Source organism: Suillus plorans, assembly GCF_016647745.1.
Source record: "Suillus plorans strain S12 chromosome Unknown HD556scaffold_58, whole genome shotgun sequence".
Lineage (NCBI taxonomy): Eukaryota > Fungi > Basidiomycota > Agaricomycetes > Boletales > Suillaceae > Suillus > Suillus plorans.
The window spans coordinates 286,838-314,337 of record NW_024537442.1 but is presented as its reverse complement, the minus strand read 5'-3'; the positions used below and the strand labels follow the sequence as shown (position 1 = coordinate 314,337).

Sequence of the window (27,500 nt, the reverse complement as noted above, 5' to 3'; positions counted from 1 at the left end):
ATATATTTTGCTTGTCTCACATACCGAGTTCCTAGTTCCGGGACCCAACTCCCAAACCCCGAAATTGTGGACTGCCGGGTTTCGGGTTTCGGGGTTCGGGGGTCCCGGAACTCGGAACTCGGAACTTGGGAAATTTGGGGAGATCAATAAAATATAATTTACAATCGAGTTGATTGACGGACACATTGACTTACCCGTGTTTGAAATATATTTTGCTTGTCTCACATACCGAGTTCCTAGTTCCGGGACCCAACTCCCGAACCCCGAAATTGTGGACTGCCGGGTTTCAGGTTTCGGGTTTCGGGGTTCGGGGGTCCCGGAACTCGGAACTCGGTATGTGAGACAAACATATATTTCATACACGGGTAAGTCAATGTGTCCGTCAATCAACTCGATTGTAAAGTATATTTTATTGATCTCCCCAAATTTCCCAAGTTCCGAGTTCCGAGTTCCGGGACCCCTGAACCCCGAAACCCGAAACCCGGCAGTCCACAATTTCGAGGTTCGGGAGTTGGTAAAATTTGTATGGATAGATGAAAGGTTGATTTAAACATTTTTGAAAGATGTCCCATATGAAATGTCAAGTCCCAAGTTTTGATTTCCGGCTTTCTGGAGTCCCGAGTCCCGAAGCCCGAAGTCCCGACACCCGGAGTCCCGAAACCCGGAGTTCAAAATTTGGGACTTAACATTTCATATGGGACATCTTTCAAAAATGTTTAAATCAACCTTTCATCTGTCCATACACATTTTACCAACTCCCGAACCTCGAAATTGTGGACTGCCGGGGTTCGGGGTTCGGGGGTCCCGGAACTCGGAACTCGGAACTTGGGAAATTTGGGGAGATCAATAAAATATACTTTACAATCGAGTTGATTGACGGACACATTGACTTACCCGTGTATGAAATATATTTTTGTCTCACATACCGAGTTCCGAGTTCCGGGACCCCCGAACCCCGAAACCCGACACCCGGCAGTCCACAATTTCGGGTTTCGGGGGTTGGTAAATCTCGGTTTGGGGTTTTGCACTGAAAAGTTGACATTTATACGTATCCAGGCTCACCCATATATGTACCCATCTATGTACAATTCCCCCACGTCAGCCCACCCATCTATGTATTATCCCCCACGTCGGCCCACCCGTCTATGTAATACATCCTATGTTGGCCCACCCGTCTATATAATACATACTACGTCGGCCCACCCGTCTATATAATTATACCCCACCTCGGCCCACCTGTCTATGTAATAAATATTTTATCACACCCTCGGCCCACCCGTCTATGTAATACATCCTATGTTGGCCCACCCGTCTATATAATACATACTACGTCGGCCCACCCGTCTATATAATACATACTACGTCGGCCCACCCGTCTATATAATTATACCCCACCTCGGCCCACCTGTCTATGTAATAAATATTTTATCACACCCTCGGCCCACCCGTCTATGTAATACATCCTATGTTGGCCCACCCGTCTATATAATACATACTACGTCGGCCCACCCGTCTATATAATACATACTACGTCGGCCCACCCGTCTATATAATTATACCCCACCTCGGCCCACCTGTCTATGTAATAAATATTTTATCACACCCTCGGCCCACCCGTCTATTTGATATCCCTTTCGTCGGCCCACCCGTATATGTAATACTTTTTATGTCGGCCCACCTGTATATGTAATACACCCCGCGTCAGCCCACCCATCTATGTAATATTCCCCTACCTCGGCCCACCCATATATGTAATACACCCCCGTCGGCCCACCCGTCTATATAACAATATTTGCCTTACATCTCTCTTCAGCCCAGCTGTCTATAATATCCTACTCTACATATTACCCTGATGGGCCCACCCATCTCCATGAATGATCATATTCCCCCGGCCCATCCGTCAACATCAAGGATATATATATCATTGGCATACATGGGCCCACCCGTCTCCATCGGAAATAATATGTGTCCCGGCCCATCCGTCATCATCGAGAATATACACAACATGGGCCCATAATCCGCTGGCCCGTCTCATACGGGATATTATGTAGGTCGGGTGGCCCGTATAATACGGAATTTGTCACTGAAGGGGCTCCGAGAACAGTGTGTATAGTTTATACCACTACATAAGTTCGCCTTGCATTAAAACATTGACGATGGACTCGCAGGATTGAATAACTGTGCATTTCTCGACCGCACAAAGGGACAGATAGCAGAACACTTTGGCATCACTGATCTTGGTCCCATAACGAAGTATCTCAGAATTCAGTTCATCTGCGACCGCAAAATGCGCGAACTTTGGATGCACCAGGAAGACTACATAACGTATCTACTAGCTGAGCACGGCATGTCTAATTGTAACCCAGTGTCTCTTCCTATGGATCCTGGTTTCCCCTTTGGACATCCAACTGATCTTTTTCCCCATATTGACGACTTGCAAACGGAATATTGCAAGTTGGTCGGGGAACTCCTCTACCTGTCCATGTACACCTGGCCTGACATCGTGCTCACGATCATGTGTTTGGCCCAGCATAATGTCTCCGCTGAGCCAAAGCACTATGCAGCAGCCAAACACGTCCTCCGCTACCTTGCAGGCACATCGACTCTCTGTGTTCATTATGGGGGTGCAGGGATTAACCCCTCCCTGCACGGCTTCTCAGATTCTGATTGGGCGTCTTGCCCTGAGGATCGCATATCGATCTCCGGGTACGTTTGGTTTTACAACGGAGGCCCCGTGTCACACTCTGCGAAGAAACAAACAATGCAAGCGCTGTCCTCCACCGAAGCCGAGTACATGGCACTCACCATTACCATCCAGGACGGTCTGTGGCTCCAGTCGTTCTTTGGATGCCTTAGCATCCCTCTGCCATTGCCGCTACAGCGTTGTACTTGACACGCTCTTAGGTTGATGAGACAAACCCTCTTGGTTGCACTGTCGTTCATCTTGAACACTACCCTACTGGGTACCATAAGATTACTGATGACAACCTGATTGCATTCTCAGATATCTTTACTGCATCGGGCCAGGGGATGTCAATATACGCGCAGTCTCAGATCTGCTCCGAGTCCGCAAATGACATTGCAGCAGGTCCAAGCAACGCCGTTGAATTCCAACAAAATGCAACCACACCCACCGAACCTCAAGCAGCCAGTGCTACAGACCGCAGCATCCAGAAGATCATGAAGATGCACGACCACTGGCGACATCCACTTGCCCATCGTCGAGTCCTGATAAGGATTGTGATCTGCTGCGGGACAACAGAGAATCCCCACTTAATTGTCCAAAAGAATGAACATAATCAGAGAACTGAGGTGATTCACCAACTCTGGCCCCTCTGTCTGATCAGGTCTAATGTCAATCCTTCGACCTTGGAAAAGGGTAGGAGGTCGTTTCCTTAATACCTGCTACACTTATTGATTCATTTCTAGTTATTTCCAAAACTATGAAGAAGCCTATTACTGAAGATGAAATATTGAAACTTGTACGTGTCCTCTTTGTTTCATTTACTTGTCTTATCACATAGCAGGCTTCTCCATGGTTCTCACAATTCAACTACAATGTGAGGCGCAGGCTGAACGACACCCTTGACTCTCACACAGGCTTTGGCCTCGGGGATGGTGCATATGGTGATGTTTTGACGGATAAGATCTGGAGTGCATTCAGATGTTTATCAGACCATTTGCACACGTGCTCCCACTTTCCGTGAGTTCTCCGACTTCCCATTCATTGTCAAACTCTTATTTTCCTTGCAGGACAATGGATTTTACAAATTCTTGATTCACCAGATCACTAAGGAGATCGTTCACCATGTCATCTTCTGTCCTACAGAGACATGCCAAGTTGAATTGACCATTGCCGATCTAGAACCTGAAAAGTTTTGCAATGCTCCACACCTACCGTGGGAGGCAATGGTGTTCTTCGCATCATCTGTATGTGTACTAGTCTTCTGGTTTTTCTTTTGACTTCAATTGCTGCATCAGTGTTATGAGGTCTTACTGAAAAGACTCTCCCATCGCCCGAACTATTGTGTTTTGCTGGCCACACATCTGTCTCCCAGTCAAGTTTTCATGGAATTAAAGGAGACGGGTCCGATGCTCTTGCAACAGCACAACGATCCTGACATCCAGACATTCAGACAAACTCTCAGGAATTTGTGTCTTTTAACGTGAGTTCACTCAGAATGTGCATTATGTCCCGTGACTAAGGTGCAATGTACAGCGAGACTGATGTCTATCATATTTCCTGGCCAAAGGTTTCCCAAACAAAGGTTTCCCGGTCAAAGAAATAGTGTGTGCTCGTTGTGTAACTTAACAGTGGTATCTCCCATGTGTCCAATATTTCATCTGATCACTGCATTGTTAAATGTACATTAGTCTGTTTCTGCAAGCCTTTATGACATCATGACAGTCGCCACAGCAAGAACCAGCAAATCATCATTGCCCACCCAAAGGTTAGAATTACCCTATGCTGGTTGTCATACACTGCTTACAAACGATGGCCGCATAGCAATTTTTTTTAATTTGATCGCCATCGCTGCGACTACTTTATCCTCTTTTTGATTTACAGTTTGATCGCCATCACTCAACTGTATAGATTGTGTAAGTATTCAACCCCCGTGAGAATGTCCCCTTCCTGCTCCCTTCAACTTCAACATGTTAAGTAAGATTTGTCCAGGCATTATTGATATGTGCCCAACAGCTCCAATATTTCACTTTCTCAATATTGAACAGACCGAGGTAGCTCTGCTGGGTTGGCTCCAGACCAAGGGCTGTGATGCTGTCAGTGCCCTCGCATATATATTTTTGAATTTTTTCATAACTTCACGTGTAGCTTCCAGAATCCCTCATGATCACAGCTTCCGTGGTGTTTGGCTTGGTCAATGCACATGATCTTATAACCCTGATTGACACGTGCCTCAAGGAGGTCTCAGTGTGCATGCAGCTCCAGCAAGAAGAGGGGAGTTGCATGGTATTCCTTTCATGAGAAGGACGGTGTCTGATGCAAGATCGAATGTATCGAGCTCAATTGGAGTGTACTTAAGTCTGATGTCCGTATTCTAGATCTAAAGAAGCAGCATGCACAGGCCGAAGTGGACATGTTTTCCGAAGCCATGGAATGCCTGTCTGAGTTTGAGGGCACGTCAGATGGTCGGCATGTAAATTGTTCTAATTCATTCCTACTAATTTTGCCGTAGGTATATGCTCTGAGCCTATAATGTTTGACTCACGTCTACCTGACAACTATCTCAATGATTGGTTTTTGGAGTCATCATAATCCTTCTCTTCCGATACTTCCATGCTCTTGTGATCTCAGTGTGCTACCGGTTTGTAACAATCCCCTCCCTTCGCCGTCCACTTTCTCACCAATGTTCTGGTATTTGTCATATCCCGCATTCCAGACCCGGACTTATCACACACCTCATTTCCGGATGTCCGGATCCGGCCGACATCTATCTATGTCCGGATCCGACCCGCGTCTAAACTTCCGCGCCTTATCCCTTTGTATGTTCCTACTCCAGTTAGACTATATCATTTTCTGTACCTCATTTCATTTCCGCCTTTATTTTCCTCTGTTCTAATCTCCGGGTTCATTTACTATTTTCCGATAGACTAGCGTTTGACTTTTCTATACCCTCCGTCCACAGCCTCACATAGCTTCGGACTGCGCTGGCTTACTCTCTGTTACAACACGTTACATGAGTCCCCTCTGCCACCCCTACCCTCTGCCACCTTGCACAGCAACGACACGATACCCGGGCCTTAGGCGCCCTAACAACAGAACACAGAAGAGAAGCCCGGAAGATGCCGGCTTAGTAAGCGGTCTGGACCGCATATGACGATACATGACGACATAGGTCTAGAAGACCTATTTATGTATCAAGATAGAAGGCAAGCCTCGTGTTGCCTCGTGTACTAATAGAAGGACACCTCGTGGTCCTATCTTAGATAGAAGCCTGCCTCATGCATGGTATCTCTGACTCAATAGATAAGCAGATTAGAACCCAGCTTCAAGCTGAGCTTAGATATGATAGAGTAGCCTTATATAAGGACGAAGATTAAAGTAGATGCTCCTTACTTTAATCTTACTTGGTTTTCCCTTGAACTCACTGTCCTGCTAAAGCTACCTGCTTGACATAGTCCCCGCTATCATTGCTACGTAACCCCTTGCTCATTGACGAGCCTTATACACTCGTCAACCGGCAAGCTACGCCAGCGTATGCAACCTTTGGTCTTCTCCAGAGGCCGACGATCCTCAGCACTTGGTACCACTGTCATGGTTGTCACTGTTAGAATCATCCAAGTTGCACACGACTGCTTTGTCGTAACACTCTCCATTAAATCCTCAGTAGTATATAAACCCTGTAGAATCTATGTACATCCTCAGTTCGAATATCATCTTAGACTCTGCTCATTCCCTCCTCCGTCTGACTTGAGTTTCTCTCTCATCTTAGGATTGATTCCTATAGACTTGTCACCTCCGCCTCTACCTCTGGTAGTCCTCTGCTGTTTCCTTTCTAGTTCGGACTTCATCCGGATTAGTCTTATCTCTTGTTCCCAAATGTCCGCCGGAATTCCCGTGCATCGGACATCGGACTCCAGACATTGCCCGACGCCCTCCGGACATCGTCCGGTAACCTTCAGACATCGTTCGACAGCCTTCAGAAGTTAGGGGCACGTACTTGGGTAAGGGGCGCAGCGCACAAGCTGAAGCCAAGCCCTTCGGATTCGACCCTTGAGCACGTTCTTAACAGTATTCCGCACATTACATGTTGGCTGTACATCAGTTTTGGTTTATTTTATTTTTGCTACTATCACTGTCTTTGATTACCATCTGCTTATATTATGCACTCTTGACTCTTGACAATGTGCTGAGATCTTCGACCTTAAGCACCTCTGACATCATTCAGTGTGATCTCCCTTTCCGAAATTTGGTGTTTCCTTCCGCCTCCTTCACTGTGTGTAGCTGCCACTTGGATGAAACTTATCATAGATTCCCTTGACGCCATGTTTCAAACTCGTATTTTATGTTGTCCGAGAATTATCATGGTATATGAAAATAATATTCTTGCTCAGGTTGGTGTGTGACGTCATATTATAATATCAATTGTAGTTTTGCAGGTATTAGTGCTGCCACAGTCCGGTTCTGAACTTCGGTTTGAACCCGAACCTTTCCGAACCGGACTCAAGGTCCGGTCACAGGTCTGGCATGACCCCTGGACCAAACCTTGAGTCCGGTTTGAGGTTCGGAGCTACCCAGAACTGGTTCAGACATGTTTGAACCCCACCATGATCAGCGCCCTACACTACCTCGATTTCGCTGCTTTTAGGTACGTCGTGCATGTAGACTCGACTCTGGATGGGGGACTCACATATTGAGTCTAACCTCTCACTATCCTGGCACGCCAATGCAGTCTCCCACTGCTCACTTCGTTTCCCACACCTTATCATTCTCTGCACTTCACGCGGCCGCCCGTGACATCTTGTTCTTTCCCTGGTTGACATCACAGTAGACACAGTCCATATGCAACATTTAATCATATATTGGCACTGATACTAACACTGACAACAACTATACAGATATATCGACATAGAGTCAGAAGATGAAGATGATGAGGAGGCAGTGGGCTCTACGTGCCAGATGACTTCCTGTCAGGATCCTCTCGAAAGAAGAAACAACTCACAGAGTGAGCTTGCACTTCGATGCGAAGGTTCGTCAGTTATGTTTACACTCATTCATCCATCTGACATCTCAGTGACAGGATTGGATCAAGTCCCAGAGCACCATCCTGACACTGCCATGATCCCAATGCCCACTCACCCTTCATGAGATCTCATCTTCTTCCAGGTTCACTCCTCCTACTCTCGTCTGTCATCCGCGTTCATCTGAGCCATGTCAGCAGTTGCTGACGTACACTGGGCATTTGTGCATGGCATTCGTGGTGTTGGGAATGGCATGGTGGAGCTCTGGCCCATCGCTTGGTCAAACCTGGTTCGAACGTGAACCGGACCTCCTGAACGTGTTCGGTGACGTTCGGTCCAGGGTTCGACCAAACAGCCAAACCAAACCTATGGTTCGGTTTGGCGTTCAGAAAATGTGGCCCAAGAACCGGACTGAACCAGACTTCGGCAGCACTAGCAGGTATGGCATGCAGCTGCTCAGAAACATAGAACAAGTGTCATGTTATTATCTTTAGCTAGTGTACAGATGGTCACTTGTCATATTGATCTCTACTCGTAACATACATGTCAAGATGGTTTGTCCTCGGCAAACTTTTGTATTCTTTTGTATATGTGACATATGGTTGTCACATGCATATCACGGTGGCATGTCTTTGGCAAACCTTTGTATTCCCTCACATATGTGATGCATGGTTGTGTGGCATGTCTTTGGCACACTCTTGTATTCCTTCGCATATGTGACATATGGTTGTCACATGCATATCATGGTAGCATGTCTTCGGCACACTCTTGTATTCTTTCCCATATCTGATGCATGGTTGTCACATGCATATCTTAGTGGCATGTCTTCGGCACACTCTTGTATTCTTTCCCATATCTGATGCATGGTTGTCACATGCATATCATGGTGGCATGTCCTTGGCACACTGTTGTATTTTTTCACATATGTGATGTGTGGTTGTCATATGCATATCAAGGTGGCATGTTCTTAGCAAACTTTTGTATTATACACAGCAGAGTCATCACCCCCACAAGTCGTCAGGTCACGCTTTTGTCACAGCAGGCCACTGCTGCCGCTTTCAAAATCCGCTCAGCAATGCCTAAGAAATTCAACAGGTCAAAAATGATGATTATGATTGGTTGGTGCGATGTGGAATATAGTATGGGATGTGGTTGTAATTAGGGATCTGCATGGGTACGGGTAACCCGCATGGGTCACGGGTACAGGTACTACTGGGGTACGGGTACGGGTCAGGATTCTAAGACCCGCGCTCTTACCCGTACCCCAGCTATACCCGTGCCTTCCATAAACGGTAATTTTTTTGGCGTGAAGAACATTGACATTCACCAAGTCAGAAGTTCCCATTGACCATCCTTGGGCCGTCTCTTAATCAAAAGGTGCGTTTTTACAATTATATATATCTATGTAGATCACTTACAAAACTAATCACTTCATAGTTGTTCTGTTTCCTTTTCCACGTTCTCAGACACACAGTCTTTCATCTCCCCAGCGCACTCATCACATTTGATCCACAATGTCCTCTCTCCTCTGCTATCACCACTTGCTATCAAATTCCCAACTCGTGATACCGCCAATTCCAACACCTCACTGTGATTAGTGATGGCCAGGTTCGGTTCTGAACCGCGGTTCGAACCTGAACCGTTTCGAACCTGACCGAAGTCCGGTTCAAGGTTCGGGCAATAGGGAGGACCGAACCGTTGGTCCGGTCCGCGGTTCAGGGACTTGCAGAATTGCAGAACCGGTTCTGAACAGGTTCGAACCTGTTTGAACCGATGGCAAGTCAGTATGTAGTTTTATCTTTGCGGTTCTGAGGAGTGGGAACGGCCTTGTGCAGAGGACTGAGAACAAAGAGGTCAAGAAAATGAAATTGAAGTGATAGCGATGACACACGTAAGCTGGTGAGACTCCATTGAAAAAACCATGGGGTACCTGGCGAGCAGGTGGACGTCGTTGGACCGGAGGTCGTGTAGCATTAGCCTAGTGTATGTATGTTGAGCCCAACAAGATCTTTGAATGAAGGTGTTACATACAAGGGCCAAGATCTCGAACAAGTTGTATGTTTTGATGAGTACTATACTATTGCCCCCTGCCGCTAGTGACGCCGAGCAGTATTTGGATTTGTTGATTGCAGCACTCTGTGACAACACAGATGATGAGGATGGTGAACTGGTCTAGTAGCATTTAGTATTACATGATGCATCTGTTGTTGGGCGTGTTTCAATATAATTTTTCTTGACGAAATTTTTATTAGTTTGGATGGTCCGGTTCTCGGTTCGAACCCTCACTGAACCAGAACCGGACCATTTTCGGACCGAACTGATGGTCCGGTCCACGGTTCTGCTTACTAGGAGAACCAAACCGATGGTCCAGTCCACAGTTCTCCTAATTTCCTGGAGAACCGGACCGAACCGGACTTTTCCATCACTAACTGTGATGCCCCTCCATCCTCTTCAACACAACACCTGTCTTCAAGTCCCACAGGCGAAGCGTCTTGTGCTCCGAGCCTGCGCCCAACGTTCGCAGAACGTGAGTGTGCCGATCCTCATTCAAGCAAGAGCCATGCTGATCGAAGTCGTCGCCCAACATTTGCAGTATGTGAGTGTGCCGATCCTCGTTCGAGCAAGAGCCATGCTGATATAAGTCGTTTCCCATTGTTCGCAGGATGTGAGTGTGTTGGTCCCGCGTCGCGCTCAAGCCATGCTGATCAAAGTCGTCGCCCAACGTTTGCAGTATGTGAGTGTGCCGATCCTCGTTCGAGCAAGAGCCATGCTGATACAAGTCGTTTCCCGTCGTTCGCAGGATGTGAGTGTGTCGGTCCCGCGTCGAGCTTGAGCCAAGCTGATCCAAGTCGTTTCCCGCCATTCGCAGCTTGTGAGTGTGTTGGTCCCGCGCCGAGCTCGAGCCATGCTGATCCAAGTCGTTTCCCACCATTTGCAGGTTGTCAGTGTGTCGATCCCGCTTTGAGCTCGAGCCATGCTGATCCAAGTCGTTCCCTGCCGTTCGCAATGTCTCAGTAAGTTCTTTTTTACAATCATTTTTTTTCATAGTTCTAACTTAATATTTATATGTACTACTCGCAGGTAAACCCTGCATGGGTGCGGGTGAGGGTACGAGCTGGCCATACCCCCCAAAAACCCGCACCCTTCGTGCGGGTCTGGGTATACCTCGGGGTGCGGGTGCGGGTCAGGTCCCTGACACCCTGGGGTATACCCGTGTGGATCCCTAGTTGTAATTATAATGGCTGTATGGTGCAGGATATGCTACATGAGAATAGCTTACACTATTAGCCAATGCAGCTTCTTTGATGCTCTTGTAGACCTTGTTTGTGATCCCCTGGATGGCAGTCTGGATCCGCTGCTCATATGTGGGATCACACAACTCTCGTGATTTGCCTTTTGGGCGGCTATTTCGTCGAGCCATGTCCAAATGGTGTCAGCTCACTGACAACTTGTCACAGCCAGTGGTAGTATCTGTTTAGAACTCCGTTATGGCAGCACTCGGCTGGCTGTCACCAGCGTGACTTTGACGGCTTTCAATGAACTTCACCATTTCTTAACAAAATTTGGTCATTCAACCTCACAATAAAAGGTGCATGATAGAAACATTGATTTAAGTTGTGAATTGTGTGTGGAAGTAAGGATTGAGTGAGATATTTAGGTCGTGACGACTTGTGGGGTGACGACTCTGCCGTGAGGTATAGTAATCCTAGATCTAGATATATCATACTGTATAATTTCGACCTTAGGTTCGTGGGAAATTCTGCACTGCATTACCTAATGGTTTTGTGACAGGTTCGTCTCTCGAGGACAGCTGTGACAAACTTACAATAAGTTCACAAGGTTCATATGTAGTAAGATAATATATGTACTTTCTACACAAATATAGTTCAAAAATGACAATGAGGAGGGAAAAAAAGTGGTTAAGTGAATGTTTTCATAAAAAAACATATCTAAAAACAAACATATCATATGCTATGTCACAAAATTAGGTTCGTTGACCAAAAACAGCTGTGACTGTCACAAAAAATAGGTTAGGTTCGTCGGGCTTGCGACGGTGTGACGAACCTAAGGTCGAAATTATACAGTAATGTGCTTGATTTGTCAACACTACCTGGTCATATCAATTCCGGGTTGATTTCCTGATGTACAGGATGTTGTTTAGGATGGCTTACCACGAAGTTATCATGGTGCAACTTGTTTCTCAAATTCACAGCCATGGACCACGGTGATTCCGGCAACGCTGTCGTGCTCAAGTGAGTATCATCATTAGCCTTTGACATGACAGCAAGAACGTACCCGGCACCAACTATGACCACTCGGGGTGTATCACGATTCATGTTTGACAGTTTGTGGTGAGTAGTAGAGAGAAGATTGCGCAGTATGATGGTAACACGCCCATAGGAGTACAGGTCAAAGGCTGTACCTTGTTGCGACCAGCTTCGGACAAAGTTCAATCGTAGGACTCATCTTTATCTGTTGTCCCAAATATTGTAATAGTAACATAACCTTGGATTTCTACAGAGTGAGGTTTCGATAATCCAAAGGATGCTCTTTAGTTTCGCAGGCAACGGGACTGAAAATGAAAAGAAAAACAAGCCTCGACTTGTATCCTCGACACCAGGTAATGACAGACATAAGATATAACCTTATTCCTGCTCATAATGTGTATCTGAAGTCAGGCGCACGGTCTCCCAAGTCCCGCAATTCCTGGTACGAATATTGCACTTTCTCCCCCCGTTCTCTTGCGAGCCGTTCTGCAGCATCGCGTTTGGCGTTGATCCTCTTGTAGATAAACACCACAAGCGGCAAAAAGATGAATCCAATCCCGACGAACATGAGTTCGAATGCATCTGGAAACGAAGAGTTAGCCGACGCGAGCCTTATTTTAACGAATTTGAACTTACACCCAAAGATGAACCGAGGTGCGTCTCGCGACCTATAGACGGTGGCTGCAACCACACCACTGAGATTTCCAACGCTCATTTCGAGGGCCATGCCAACGCCTCTCTTGTACTGGCCGGAAAGATTGTTTCCAAGCCTTGATTATCATATGTTAGCCTTGGTCATGACGCGACTGATAATGATATACCAAGAAATGATACCAGGCAATGATGCATAGCTTCCCATAACAATGACGTAAGTCCCAAAATACTTGACACCATCGGGTGCGGTAGATATGTTTATCGAAAAGCCGATGAGACACATTGTAAGGCCGGCAAGAATGAAGGGTGATCGCATTTTCAACTTGTCCGAGTAGTGTGCAAAAACGAGCAATGTGATAGCTAAATGGAACAGGTTACCGCGTGAGATTGCAGATAGGTAAGAAAAACTGACTTCCAGCAATATATGGTGGTACGGTGAGCAACTGGCTGACTGGCGTGTTATATCCAAAGCTGAATGCAATTGAATAAGTGAATCACAATCAGCTTGTCATGACAGACCTCTTGATGATCGTTCTGGCACAAATAGGTTAAACACCATCTTCAAAGATCTAAAAATCGACTTACGGGAGAAACAGGGTGATGCCATACACTAAGAGTGATCAAATCAGCGTCTGACGTCACTGAGCAGCCAAAGTGTGTCACTTACGAGGCCCAACGATTGACACATAAATGGGGATATGCAACCAGATCTGACGAGTTGGTTGAGGCACGAACATAACAAAGAAACAATTAGCATCTTACCTGCCAGTCTGTGAATGCCGCCCAGACGTGCTTAGCAGCAAACTTCTTTTCCTCGCCGACCGATGAATTGTCATATTCTGAAAGAAATCTGTCGTATCTGCCCTCTCAAAATTTGCTACCCCACTCACTTTTCCTCCAGACAACAAAAGCACGCTCTTCCGGGGTCAAGAACTTAGCTGTTTCCGGAAAGTCGACAAGCACTAAATGATCATATACATATCAGCCTTTTGTGTAATCGAACGCGTGCTGCACTCGCCAAAGAAAGAAATGATGGCTACAACTATCGTTGCAAGGCCTTCAATCAGCTGCATACGAATTTTGAGCATTACTTCTGAAATCGGCCATGAACGAGCTCACGAAGATCCAGGACCATGCTTCGAGTCCTTCCATGCCACCCATGTAACCAATCCCAAATGCTAGTAAGCCAGAGAAAGCACCTGAAATTTGTTTCGCTATTAAAATCCCAATGATGGAGCGAGACAACAAACCTGCAACCGTTGCAGCACCAAAAAACAAGCCAACTACCGGAGCACTTCAACATCCTAAGCGGACAACCAAATACAGGACACTTACTTCGATATTGTAGCATGTGTCTCGGGTACCACAAAGTAAGGCTGCAGATCCATCAGCAATATCCCGCAAAAGTTCTTTATTTATCCTCACTAATAAACCACACCAGGGAACAAACCTGCCTCAGCGATACCAAGACAGATTCGCACTCCAACAAGCTGAGGGTACCTGGAATGTAAGGTCAATATCAAGTCAAAAAAATCGGCAAAAAACTGCTCAATCTCACGTCTTCACGAAAGCATTGAGTGTCCTGGAAATAGGCTTCCTCGTTAACTTTAGAATGTATTGAGAGTGAATGACGCACATAACTACCCCCCATGCAAACTATTGATCGGGATCGTGAGATAAATTCAGCCGCCATCATGCAAAACTTACATTGATCCCTGGAAGCCATCTAAAACACACAGGGTCGGTTAGACAGTACTCAAAGGTTAATACGAACACTTGCCTGGATGGTCTGATCGCTTTAAGAACCAGGCTTGAGGTTGCAGTCAGCGCGCAGATAACCAACAAATTGGGTCCCAAACGAACTTAGAGGGACATTCAAACAGGCAGTATGCCTTTACGGTTTACAAGTTCAAAAAAAAATCCGATGCCTGTCAGAATAACGTTACTTACTATGATAAACATTATCTGTATTCAGCTGTAAGATTGGTGATGTTGTGAACAAACAACCACACATTACGTACCAATACAATGTTAAATTTGTTTCCCGTGAGATCCAGTTGAGTGATAATCCCCTCCAATGCCGCGTTACCTATGTTAGCTGTTGAAGAGTGAGGGAAATATTCGACGTCGACTGTCCTGATAACTACGCACCTCTGTCAAGGAAAGCCAGAAGATACATCAAACTGAGGATAGGCATTATCCGCAGGTCAATCTTCCTCCACAGTTTCTTCTCCTGCTCTGGTGTTAGCACTGGGACATTTTTGAGATCCAAAACCGAGTCCTCCGGCCGCTCCTCGTCACACTGGTTGTGTTCAGAGCTGATAGAATTCATGTGATCCGCAGGAATAGTGTTCACGATGTAAGTTATGGTAAAATAGCGACAATATGAAGGGAAGTTCTTAACCTTTCTTGATAAATGTGTGACTGGGGCTTTAAAACGTTCATGGCGGGTTTGATTTTTTAATCATGAACCTTGATTAGCCGGCATTACGGTACTGATACCTGTTCGACTATATTTATGCCCCCTTGTCTGAATACCATGTCGACAGGGACGGGGGCATGCTATGACACATCGACCGTATTCAGATACACGATGTCTGCTGTCCCTGCGATAGACAGATTAGCTTGTGATGATGCAAGAGTCAGCTCCACGGACGCACTTGAGGATGATTAGTTGTGCCTTTGGGGTACTATCACCACGTCACTATCAATGAAATACACGACACGAGAGGAAGTCAATTGCCTAAACGTATTGAAATTCGGAAACCAGAATTTTACATCCGATCTCACACGGAAGTCCAAATTTTGGGATGTCTCAAGTCTGTCAACAGCGACGTTTCGAAGGTGATCCCGCAGGGTCCCTTGGCTGCCATCGAATCGCATTAATTGATGATCTAACCGTCGCATTTGCTCGGCCCACCTGGGGATCCCTAATGGTCAGTAAATGGGTCAATCATTGAACGTTGCTATACCGACATACGATTCCAGGCTCGGACCCCACTTGTCGATACAGGGAGGGGTAAGACGAATGAGGATCCATTTTCACGGTTCCGGCTGTCCTATCAGTCGGAAAGAATGGTGGACGGTTCAGGAAGGTGTTATCATGATGTACTTAGCTTCACTATGTCAGCCCGCTTCCTGGAATGCGGTACTGATGCTGATACCCGTTACTAGTCCAAGTGGAGCCAGTGTACCATTAACGTTGTGCCACCTGGCCCCTGGGGCTGAGGCATCCTACGACTCGGAGAGATACAGGCAAGGTTCAAGAGAGTACAAAAGTTCCCGTTGGGAGTCGCTGAAAGGTCGCCTCATTAGATTTGGACCTTTTAGTTGCCTTATATGTTTGTAATTTCCCGCGCTTTAATTGCTTCTTGTTCGTAATGGGGCTTTCAAAATTCAACTTTACCTTTCGTTTTGTGACATGACTGCGTCTTGAGCTTCATCATCTGCCCTGCCGCAGTTCTCTGATTGCCTTGGTTTATCTTGTCTCACTTGTTGTAATGCGTCAACAAGTAGTTGATGACGATGTATCTGTTATCTCCGGTCTGCTTCGGTTCAATGACCCGGCGCGCGGTCATTCGCGGTCATTTGCTGTTGGTCGGAGTGCTCGCCGCGATTAAGCGCGTGATTCGTCGCGTGTCCATCTATCTATAGCTGAAGATCTCGGTGATGTGCGTTTCAATTTTAAGCATTTGGTGGCAGAGGTCAGCTATAATGTTGACCGAATTGATGATGATGAAGTTGGCAGCTTGACAAGTTGCATTGAATTTGGGCCTTGGCGACTAGCTACAATCATGCCGAACCCGCTCTATATCTAGAGGCATGCCCGTATGGCTGTAAACGACATTTACTCATCGTGATATTGTCAAGATGAAGTTTCTGTTCGTTGCGAGTAACGATAAGCTTGAGTACTTCACACTTTGCATCGCTTTTAAAACGAACTCAACTATCAACAAGGCGCTTCAAACGACGCAAGTTAGCTAACAGCCATCCTAACATCGACCTAATCAGCATAGCTCCCTTGCCACACATGAATCCCTTACAACATCTATTCAATTTTGACCGGGACGTTCCCTTGTGAACCGGTTCAGCACTCGTAACCGGATCTGCTATTACACACCTCGATTATTTGCGTTCGGTACCACCTGCAGGACAGGGTCGCTAGTAGCTACCTCACAAACAAAGGGATTCACCCATCAATATTCTCGATTCCTATTCAATAACCATGAAAGCCATCACAAAGGCCTTTGTCCATATATATATATGATAGCGGATCATCTGATTTATCGTCGTTACGAGTACTTTCATCTCGATAAGTATTCACCCTCGAACAAAGAAATAACCAACCAGATATATATTCTAGATTCCTGCAGATCACCTCGTTGTCTTCTCAACTCCCACTTCCAAACTTTACTCTCCCAGCGCTGTACCCCCATGTCTATCACAGCTTTTGGCAGTCCATGATGTCGGGCATTAATCGAGATCGCAGCATCATCATTTGATGTAATCCATGCAGTTGGCATTGCTGCCCTTCGAGGTTCACTCTTCAAAACTTCTCTCTGCAGGTTCGCATCCTGCTTTGATTTGATGCTCGTCGTTGATTTCAATGTTCTCCCAGAAACATTGATATTATTTTCCTTCTCAGTACCATCACCTGATGTCATTTTTACTTCGCAAATGACAGGAAAAACAGCAGGTGGTGACGCTACGTTTCGCAGGGTCGTTTTTCAAAACTTCACACTGGGTTGTATCTTTGATTAGTTGGATGCTCGTTGTTAACATTCTCGCAGAAGCATCAGATATTCCTATTCATTTTTCTTCAACAATACCTGAAATCGGAATCGTAACATCACTGCCAGATTTGTACGCCTCTATGTCTTGCGAGGGCTCAATCAGGTGGCGGCGTTGTGTTTCGAACAAGAGCTGATCGCATTCACTAGCACTCTCTAGGATCTAGGTTCGTGCCTTACCTTGGTTAGATAGCAATACACGTAATGACCACGTATCTTTGACAATCCCTTATCTTCTCACCAGCGCCCACCACAGCCAAACAAGCCGCATCATCTGTCCACTTGTAAGTACTCGTCACCGATCCACGCGGTACCCCCAATATTGGTGTCACCAATGACAGCTCATTTCGGCAGCACCTGATATCGGGCGTTGATCGGAGTTGCATTGTCATCACCTGTGAACAGCAGCTGGAAACCGTTCAAGAGATCTTCCTAGGTGGCGACACCGCATTTCGAGTAGATCGTAAGATTTCTCTTCACTAGTTCTCTAGGTTCTCGTCTTCGTTTTACGACACGATATAACACTTAACACGCATTTCACCCCTCCCAGCACAGGAGATTATTTGATTTAAGGTTCCCTGAGGTTGTCAGACCATTTGGAATTCGACTCGTTGCAGGCCCACGAAGTACTCCCGATGTTCAGCCTGTACAAAAAATTGACCTTTGGGCAGACTCAATATCGGTTGTTCATCAGGGCGCAACGTCATCATCTGCGAGGTGCATTCTAGAGATCCTCACAGGTAGCGTCATTCCCTTGCAAACTCACCAAACCTTCACTCTCCCTACGATACCCCGCAATCTGGCCCGAGTCGCAGCGTCATCATCACCTACAGTCTACAGAGGCTTTTTTCAGAATCCAAGAGATCTTCGCAGGTGGTAGCGTTGCAGTTCGAGTATACCGCAAAGTTGATCTTCACTAGCACTCTCTAGGTTCGCATTAACTAGCTTGAATAACACAATATACGTGCTGACCACGTAGTATCCTGAACAGTCCCGCCATCCATTTTACCCCTCTCGGCGCAGGAGAAAGGCAACATTACTGCCATAGCTGGCAAATGTCCATCAGACCGTTACAGATCCACGTGGTACCCTTGCACTTCAAAGCTTCACTCTAGGTTCACACCTTGGTTTTATTAGATGGTCGTTATTAATATTTATCTAGAAACATGATCTTTCCTGCCAGTGTTTGAAATCGGAGTTGCGATCATCGCCTGTGAGAGTCTTTGTGCGAGACACAAACGTTTCAAATAGATCGTAGAGCTCGGTTGGTCTTGAAAGCTTCACCTTCACTCCCTAGGTTCGCACCTTGCCTTGGTTGGATGATCTTCTGACTCTGACGCCCTGGAAAACGACTATGCCCAGGTATATCTAGAATAAATAGTAGATACGGAGGAACCTACACTTGCTGGTGCAAGTGCAAGCGCTGGTCAGAAGAGACTTAATGGTGCATCTGGGTCTATGCTTCACATAGTGATCCTGTCTGCAGTGCTAAATACTCGATCTTTTGTAAAAAGATATATGACACACAATTTACTTGCATTGAGAGCAAACATGACCGAGAGGTTCCACTAACTGCCTCAGATATCGCAACAACACACCCAGCACTTATTGCTCCAATCGAAAGGCCAGCACTCTTCCGGGCATTCCGGAGGTGATCCTGGGATGCAAAATGACGGGCCTGGGCACTCTGCGCTTTCAGAAGCAGGTGCTGCTGTCGTCACCCCAGTGGGACTGGAAGCGGCACTGAAAGCGGCAAGCATGGCGAGGTAAACGATTTGAACGAGCTTCATGATATCTGGTATGACTATGCTTCAGGCTATGACGTGAACGTGTGAGGAAACCACACCAACAAAAGTCTGATTGGGCAAATGTGCGCGAAGTTACGATGAGAAAGTCTTAGACGAGTCACGAGCTGTTGTATGACGCTTCAATGAAATGCGCATAGTGTGGCGTAAGAGGGTTACTTACCGTAACAGTAGACGTTCGTCTCTGAGGCCTTTTTAACTGGACCACGCTGATTTTCCACTTGTTCTCATTAGTAGTGAAACTATACCCGGAGTTTTATACCGAGAAGACATGCAACTCTGTTAATGAGATCTATCTCCTTGGCAATCCGCGTGCAGGCCGCCGCCTGAGGCGTGTCAAGTCAGTGATAGTTAAACCAAGCCAGCGGGTCGTCGTAACCCAGCAGAAAGCGCCAGGAATCCAGCATTTCCCTGTATTTCAGGAGTCAGGAGCTAAGCAGAGACAGAGTCCAGCTTAAAGTTATACACACCTGAGACCGCCCATAATTTCTCAAGGAAGAAAATGGGTACTGCCCCATGGGCCTGCAAAAATCTGGAGTCAGTCGTAGCCTCCATATATTGGACTGGCAACGACACTGACAATTGCAAATATCATGACATGCCACCTCACCCGTTCCTATACTACCATTAATGCTCTGAGTATCATGATGAAAATAAACTCACCCTTGGCACCATTTCCGAGAAGACGTTCCCACGATCTTTCAGACCCGGTTTCCATGTTACTATGGGAAACCAGGCTGAAAGCCCATCATCCCAAGAGGGTCCCCCAGGTGCTACATAGAATAGGCTCCCGCCCTTGAGAGGGTATTTAACTTAAGTTTGCGCAGAGGTTCTCGTAGTAAGTATAGTCTGCCCTTTGCCCTCACTCACTGCCATGTATGGTAAATATAGATCTGCGCCCTCCTTCGTCACATAGCGCTGTCCGCTGCACTGGCACATTCTTCTGGATCCATGGCCTCTGAGCTTTGTGGAAAAGATTTACATTGGTGCCTTCTCAATCTACGTACTCTACGCTTTGGTATTTTTTAGACTGACACATTCTTCTTGATCTACAATGCCAGGTGCTTCACGAACCTCGAGTGCATCTGGCTCAACGACTCGACTTTTCCGTCATTTAATGTTTGTTTTAATTGTTCTTATGCCAGGTACCTCATGCGAGCCTCGAGTGCATCTCGTTCAATGACTCAACTTTTCCATCGTTTCATGTTTGTTCCAAACGTTCGTTGTTCTCATGCCAGGCAGGTAACTCACAAACCTCGAGTGCATCTCGTTCAACGACTTGACTTTTCCGTTATTTGATGTTTGTTCTAAATGTTCCTGCGTCGTGAACCTTGAATGCATCTTGTTCAGCAGGACTTCTCTCACTTCACAAACATCGGAAGCATTTCATTCAACCAGAGACAACTTGTGGCGCTACGTTTCAAATAGATCGTAGAGCTCGGTTGGTCTTGAAAGCGTCACATTCACTCCCTAGGTTCGCACATTCCCTCAGTTCGATGATATTCGTTTTGTTTGTAGTAGCGACACGAGAAAAAACGGAAAGACTCGTGAAGTCAGTAAAAGGAACTATAGTAAGGTATGTCTTACCTCAGTCGCGTACTCGTAGTGTAGCGGACTGAGTGTCAGTAGCTCGAACTTGTCCGTATGTACTCGCTGTATTTAGTAATAACGAACCAAAACCAACACTTCGGACTCCTGGAAAACGACTATGCCCAGGTGTATACCTCGAATAAATAGTAGGTACGGAGGAACCTGCACTTGCCTATGCGAGTGCTTGTGCTGGTCAGAAGAGAGTCAATGGTGCATCTGGGTCTATGCTTCACATAGGGATCTTGTCTGAATGCTAACTCAATCTTTTGTAAAACGATATATGATACACATTTTGCTTGCATTGAGAGCAAAAATGACCGAGAGGTTCAGCTAACTGCTTGAGATGTAGCAACAACACACCCAGCAATCATTGCCCCAATTGTGAAGCCAGCACTCTGACGGGCATCCCGGACGTAATCCAGGGATGCACATGGTTGGGCAGTCTAGGCTTGCAGAAGGAGATACTGCTACCATCACCCTAGTGGGACTAGAAGCGGCACTGAAAGCGGCAAGGATGGCGAGGTAAACGATTTGAACGAGCTTCATTATATCTGGTATGACTATGCTTCAGACTATCATGTAAACGTGTGAGGAAAAGACGCCGACAAAAGTCTGATTGTGCAAATGTGTGCGAAGTTGCGATGAAAAAGTCTTAGACGAGCTGTTGTATGACATTTCAATGAAATGCGCATAGTGTGGCGTAAGAGGGTTACTTACTATAACAGTAGACGTTCATCTCTGAGGCCTTTCTCATTGGTGGTGAAACTATACTTGGAGTTTTATACGGAGAAGACACGCAGCTCTATTAATGAAATCCATCTCCTTGGATATCCGCATGCAGGCCTGAGGCGTGTCGAGTTAAAGCAAGCTAGCGCTAGCGGGTTGTCGTAATCCAGCAGAAAGAATGATCAGTTATTTGTATCCCTATATCCGAAAGCGCCAGGAATCTAGAATTTCCCCGTATTTCAGGGGTCAGGAGCTAAGTAGAGACAGAGTCCAGCTTAAATTTATACACACCTGAAACCGTCCATAACTTCTCAAGGTAGACGAAAATAAGTACTGCATGGGCCTGATTTAGAAATTGCTATCTGGAGTCAGTCGTAGCCTCCATATATGGAATTGACAACGACACTGACAATTTCAAATATGGCATGCCACGTCACCCGTTCCCATACTGCCAATGCTCCGAGTATGAAAATACCTAAACCAGTGCACCCAGCGAAGAACAGATAGTGCCGCTACATCACATGAGTTATGAGGCAGAGTCAGCACGTGTCTGCGGGAAACTTCACCAGACCCACAGACAGCGGCCATTTCACGGACGCGGTTCAGAAGAGTCAATGGTGCATCTCTATTCATGCTTCACCGAGGGATCTTGCTTGTGCTAAGTGCTCGATCTTTTGGAAAACGACATAACACACATTGAGAACAAAAAACGACGGAGAGGTTCAATTAACTGCTTCAGGCCCAGCTACAACACACCCAACACTGATCGCCCCAATCGAAAGCCCATGACTCCAACGGGCAGTCTGGACGTGCTCGAGGGAGGCACGGGGATGAGCTTGGGCACTCTATAGTTACATGAGGAGGCGATGGTGCCCTCGCCCTAGTGGGAGTGGAAGCGGCAGTTGAAGTAGCAAGGATGGTGAGGTAGACGATTTGAACGAACTTCATGATATCTGGCATAACTATGCTTCAGGCTATGATGTGAACGTGTGAGGAAACCACGTACGGACAAAAGTCGGATTGTGCAAATGTGCGCGAAGTTGCTATGAAAAAGTCTTAGAGGAGCTATTATATGACGCTTCAATGAAATGCGCATAGTGTGTCGCAAGAGGGCTACTCACTGCAACAGTAGACGGTCGTCTCTGAGGCCTTTTCAACTCGACCGTGTTGATTTTATACTTGTTCTCATTAGCGGTGAAACTACGCTCGGAGAAAGTTTTATACCGAGAAGACATGCAGCTCTGTTAATGAAATACATCTCCTTGGAAATCCGCACTGCGCAGGCCTGTGGCGCGCCAATTTGGTGACAATGAAATACAAGTTAACCCGAGATAGCGGGTTGTAGTGATTCAGCAGGAAGGATGATGAACAAATTGGTATTTGCATAAGATCAGATATTGGCCACTGCGGAGCGTCCTTAGCTTCAGATCATTTCTGAGCGGAGCGTAGGGATGCAGGTCAAGCAACACCTTTAAATCGTCAGCTACGCGTCAGAAGAGATACAAAAGCTTGACTAGCTAGTGTGACGCGAGTGTGACGTGCTATAACGCCGACATTAATAATATTATGTAATAAGGTGATGTGTTCATGACCCACTCATTTAAACACGAGAAGAGCAAGAAGTTCCTCAGCCGGCCAAACGCACACGAACTTAGGGCGGTGCTACGAAATCCAAGAAGGCTTCAACTAGGCGCAAATACAGGAAACGATTATTCAAGGTAAGTCACGACAGTTTTGTAGTCAGCCCGATTCTAATGACTTTTGCTTAGTATCATACTATACTACCACTTCATTTTATTTTCATCTCCATTCGCATGCTCATCATTTGCCACTGTTCGCTCTCACGGACTTACAATGGACCTGCAACTGCTCGTATGTTTCTTTTTCACTCTGCCGCACTCAATGATGTCGCTTGTATGATCTCTTTTCGTTTCCAACTCACTCGATCAATCGGACCAACCAACGCCACGTTATACAAGGCCCGATCAATGTGCGGTAAGTTTGGTCCCAGGAACTATCCTCCTACTCCTTCTCTCCCAACAGCCCTCGCCTTCAAACAATCAGACTTCCAAACATGCTTCCAGTCCGGTTTCTGTCGCAGAGGACGTGTCCTCGCAGCACGATTTCAAGAATCTCCATCGTCATGGAACTCCTCGTACTCAATCAAAACCCCAGAACCTAGCCCTCACTCGTCCATCTATCCCGACGTCAAATTCGTGTTTGATATTATTATGCACGAGGAAAGCATTGTACACGTGCGAATAGATGAAGAGGACGGACTGAGGAAACAGTATAGCGAAGCTGCTCAGTGGGCGGAGAACCTTTGTTGAATGATGTTCTCTGGATGATTGACAGGGAAAAAGCCAAGGCTGTTTATGGACCGAAGACGGATATGGAGCTTATCGTCGACTTTAACTCTCTCAAAATCACGCTTTACCGCGGCGGCATAGAATAGATCGTATTGAACAGGCGCGGCTTACTTACTGCACATGGAGTATTTTCAGAACCGAAGATCCTAACTATGTGGATACATCGAGGCGAAGTCCCCCAAACACGCTCCCTCCCAAGCACAACAGGCTCCACCGCAAAATACACAGACCCCTTCCGTCTTTACAACATAGATGTCTTTAAATACCTCTCATACCTCTCAAACTCGCCGACTTCTCTCTATGGCTCGATCCCGCTCATGCACGCGCATTCTACAATGTCGACGGTGGCCGTTTTTAATGCTATTGCTTCGGAGACCCCTTCCCGATGGCTCTCGCGCCTTTCCAACGGTCATCATAGCAGGTAACGTTTCGCGCGGTACCTTTTTGACCGAGCAGAAAAATGAATTTGATATGGATGTCTCACAATACGTTGCTGTCCCGCAACGGAACATGCGAGTTCACTGTTATTATCCTAAAGGACATGTGTGTTTCACCAAAACTCCTTTGCCTGCCGCCAGCAGGACCTTGCGATCCTGGAGTACCTCCTCATCGCCTAGATCTCGAACAAAACTGCATTTGCGTTATCCGACGAAACCTCGGTAGAAAAAGTATTAAGTAGTCAGAAATGCACGCGCACGCGGTTGCGCTGCGTCGTCGTTTTCAATTCCTCAATACACTCGAAAGGTCAACTTGATTCCCTTGAAAGTACTCATACGAGCTCGGTTGGTCTTGAAGCTTGAAAGCTTCACCTTCACTCCGTAGGTTCGCACCTTGCCTCAGTGGAGTTGAATAATCTTCGGACACTGTGATGCCAATGGCTTCGAAACAATGTATGGCCGTTAGCCATCTCTGAGCGGCGCGCAGGGATAGTGGTCAAGTAATGCCTTCAAGTTGTCAGAGCTTGTCACGGACGCGGTTCAGAAGAGAGCCAATGGTGCATCTCTATCTATGCTTCACCGAGGGATCTTGCCTGTACTAAGTGCTCGATCGTTTGGAAAACGACATGACACACATTTACTTGTATTGAGAACAAAAACAACTGAGAGGTTCAATTAACTGCTTCAGGAGTCCCAGCTACAACACACCCAGCAATGATCACCCGAATCGGCAGGCCATGATCCTGATGGGCAGTCTGTACGTGGGCGAGGGGCGCATGGGCCTGGGCAGTATATACTTGGCACTGGTGCCCTCGGCCTAGTGGGAGTGGAAGCGGCAGTGGAAGCGGCAAAGATGGTGAGGTAAACAATTTGAACGAACTTCATGATATCTGGCATAACTGTGTTTCAGGCTATGATGTGAACGTGTGAGGAAATCACGTACCGACAAAAGTCTGATTGTGCAAATGTGCGCGAAGTTGCTATGAAAAAGTCTGAGAGGTGCTATTATATGACGCTTCAATGAAATGCGCATAGTGTGTCGCAAGAGGGCTACTCACTGCAACAGTAGACGGTCGTCTCTGAGGCCTTTTCAACTCGACCGTGTTGATTTTATACTTGTTCTCATTAGCGGTGAAACTACGCTCGGAGAAAGTTTTATACCGAGAAGACATGCAGCTCTGTTAATGAAATACATCTCCTTGGAAATCCGCACTGCGCTGGCCTGTGGCACGCCAATTCGATGACAATCAAATCCAACCGAGATAGCGGGTTGTAGTGACTCAGCAGGAAGGATGATGAACAGATTAGTATTTGCATAATATCAGATATTGGCCGCTGAGCATTCTTAGCCTCAGGATAATCATGTAACTAGGAAGCTCCAACCTATCGGGCCTGTGCAACATCTCCTCACAATGCTTGGCTCCCTCGACGCAAGTCTAATATTTCATGCCTGAGGGGTCAAGTTCCCTAGTACACTTATGTTGTGCCATCCTAATTATTATTCCGTGCCATGGGGATCCTGTACTCATCCAAGGCATCCAATACTTGCCCGAGGTGCCTATCATCAGGAAAAAACATGTTGACTATATAGACCTATATAGTCAGGGTAGTGCGTGTAGTTCCGTAGTCAAGTCCCTTCTATGTAGTCAGCGCTGTACTACATAGTATCATGTAGCAGGCTACTAGCAGCTACGAAGTACTACTGTAGTTCATAGGAGTGCTACTACATGCAACTACCTGCAGCTATATAGAACCCATAGTTTGTCGGAGTGCGCAGTAACCAGCAGCTAAATCACATGCAAAAAAAAACCAATAGCATCTGAATTCGAGTACCCGACACACGAGATAGTATAGTATAAATGTCCTACTCAATCCTCCTCTTCATCTGCACCTATAAACCTGCCACTCTCGCTACAAGCCTCCACATCCTCCTCCTCCTCTTCATCCGCATCTATAAGCCCGCCACTCTTGTTGTCGTCCGATACGTCCGAGCCGAAGAAGACCGAGGGAACCAAAGCTGAGGAACAGGAGGACAACTAGATGGTGCGAGTGCAAGGATAAAGGCACAGGGACGAGGGAGAGGTGACATCGGGCCCAAAAGCTGAAAAGTTTCCAAGTTTTATTTCAATATATCAGTTAGAAAAACAACTTACAGTATCAGTATAAAGTCTAGCGAAAGGACGAATGAATGTCTCAATTCTCTGCAGAAACTGAGATGTGAGTTTACATTAGTTCATTATTTGATTACCAGTATTGATGTGACGCAGTAGGCTTACCTGTTAGGTAGATGTTTCGTCAATGGAGTTCTTTGCAGAAACTGAGACTAGGTTTACCTGTTAGCTCCGTCGCTCCATTCGCTCGCCTCCATTCACTAATTCTCGCGAGGAGTTCATAAGGCGCAGTGCGCTCATAGAATAAGTGCGCATGTACTAGTAGTAGCCAATCATTAATCAAGTCCTGTCAATGTCAGAGTGAGAAAATCTTGAGCTCGAATGAGGATCGACACACTCACTCTCTGCAAACGGTGGTCAACGACTTCGATCAGCATGGCTCGAGCCCGAAAGAAGATCAACACACTCACAAACTGTGAATGGCAGGCAATGATTTGAATCAGCATGACTCGAGCTCAAAGGAATATTGACACTCACAGGCTGTCACTACTGTGCACCTTTGCGAAATCGGACAACAAGGTGCTTCATTTGTGGGACTTGAAGACAGGTGTTGTGTTGAAGAAGACCTTGAATAATTTGGTTTAAATAGAAAGAACAAGATTGGGATAAATAAAAATCATTGCGCACCTCAATATGAAAATTTAAATAAGAAACAGGCAGCTGTCTCGGGCAGAGAAGTTAGAACATCGAAGTTGGGAAAATTTTTGATCATACGTGAGCGCACCGTCACGTGAACAAACATGTACAAATGTTGGACTTTGGAAGTTTTCGAACCCTGTACCTCTCTATTGGCGACATTGCAAAAGAAAAACGGCAGGAAACATCAGCACGAGCGCAGTCATCTCATATCTGTTTCCCACTCTTCAAGTTCCATACCTGCAGCAAGCCGTCCCATGAACAAGTCATTATCTGTTCTCCGCCTGGCAGATGTATAGCTTCCTCGACTGAATGGGTGTCCCTCAAATCTCTGGCGGGGTGTGATCGTCGGT

At 46.3% G+C, this 27,500-nt stretch overlaps 7 protein-coding genes across 7 annotated transcripts; 2 read left to right on the top strand and 5 right to left on the bottom strand.

The window, feature by feature from the left end:
* Positions 1-3,030: 3,030 nt before the first annotated feature.
* Positions 3,031-3,778, top strand: HD556DRAFT_1311325 (uncharacterized protein; the record flags this gene model as incomplete). Its single annotated transcript, XM_041300531.1, has 4 exons — positions 3,031-3,379; positions 3,430-3,482; positions 3,528-3,703; positions 3,754-3,778. The coding sequence occupies 4 exons, from the start codon at positions 3,031-3,033 to the stop codon at positions 3,776-3,778; spliced, it is 603 nt and encodes a 200-aa protein (XP_041156626.1).
* Positions 3,779-10,126: 6,348 nt separating this feature from the next.
* On the bottom strand, positions 10,127-11,122 carry HD556DRAFT_1311324 (uncharacterized protein; the record flags this gene model as incomplete). Its single annotated transcript, XM_041300530.1, is given in 3 exon segments — positions 10,127-10,722; positions 10,827-10,962; positions 10,982-11,122. 3 exon segments carry the CDS (start codon positions 11,120-11,122, stop codon positions 10,127-10,129), a joined length of 873 nt encoding a protein of 290 aa, XP_041156625.1.
* A 945-nt stretch (positions 11,123-12,067) lies between these two features.
* Positions 12,068-15,186, bottom strand: HD556DRAFT_779063 (MFS general substrate transporter). The gene is made up of 23 exons (XM_041311607.1): positions 15,028-15,186; positions 14,775-14,941; positions 14,645-14,721; positions 14,574-14,588; positions 14,487-14,515; positions 14,404-14,433; positions 14,331-14,349; positions 14,260-14,279; positions 14,182-14,205; positions 14,049-14,123; positions 13,959-13,999; positions 13,874-13,906; positions 13,743-13,822; positions 13,642-13,690; positions 13,514-13,585; positions 13,386-13,462; positions 13,291-13,333; positions 13,209-13,233; positions 13,143-13,157; positions 13,036-13,094; positions 12,791-12,983; positions 12,606-12,739; positions 12,068-12,551 (listed from the first exon to the last, which is right to left on the bottom strand). Exons 1-23 carry the CDS (start codon positions 15,066-15,068, stop codon positions 12,358-12,360), a joined length of 1,512 nt encoding a protein of 503 aa, XP_041156624.1. The 5' UTR covers positions 15,069-15,186; the 3' UTR covers positions 12,068-12,357.
* A 3,381-nt stretch (positions 15,187-18,567) lies between these two features.
* HD556DRAFT_1538231 (uncharacterized protein) lies at positions 18,568-19,203 on the bottom strand (the record flags this gene model as incomplete). The annotated part of the gene is made up of 3 exons (XM_041309686.1): positions 18,568-18,624; positions 18,719-18,781; positions 19,012-19,203. 3 exons carry the CDS (start codon positions 19,201-19,203, stop codon positions 18,568-18,570), a joined length of 312 nt encoding a protein of 103 aa, XP_041156623.1.
* Positions 19,204-19,510: 307 nt separating this feature from the next.
* Positions 19,511-22,494, bottom strand: HD556DRAFT_1311321 (uncharacterized protein; the record flags this gene model as incomplete). The annotated part of the gene is made up of 13 exons (XM_041300529.1): positions 19,511-19,629; positions 19,689-19,740; positions 19,799-19,834; positions 19,882-20,030; positions 20,089-20,176; positions 20,470-20,535; positions 20,806-20,871; positions 20,893-20,997; positions 21,169-21,359; positions 21,526-21,573; positions 21,826-21,892; positions 21,945-22,046; positions 22,291-22,494. The coding sequence occupies 13 exons, from the start codon at positions 22,492-22,494 to the stop codon at positions 19,511-19,513; spliced, it is 1,293 nt and encodes a 430-aa protein (XP_041156622.1).
* A 613-nt stretch (positions 22,495-23,107) lies between these two features.
* On the top strand, positions 23,108-24,229 carry HD556DRAFT_1529444 (uncharacterized protein). The gene is made up of 4 exons (XM_041309408.1): positions 23,108-23,252; positions 23,304-23,529; positions 23,578-23,824; positions 23,890-24,229. Exons 2-4 carry the CDS (start codon positions 23,349-23,351, stop codon positions 23,987-23,989), a joined length of 528 nt encoding a protein of 175 aa, XP_041156621.1. The 5' UTR covers positions 23,108-23,252; positions 23,304-23,348; the 3' UTR covers positions 23,990-24,229.
* A 201-nt stretch (positions 24,230-24,430) lies between these two features.
* HD556DRAFT_1311319 (uncharacterized protein) lies at positions 24,431-25,512 on the bottom strand (the record flags this gene model as incomplete). The annotated part of the gene is made up of 5 exons (XM_041300528.1): positions 24,431-24,533; positions 24,734-24,847; positions 25,049-25,157; positions 25,284-25,320; positions 25,399-25,512. The coding sequence occupies 5 exons, from the start codon at positions 25,510-25,512 to the stop codon at positions 24,431-24,433; spliced, it is 477 nt and encodes a 158-aa protein (XP_041156620.1).
* Positions 25,513-27,500: the final 1,988 nt, after the last annotated feature.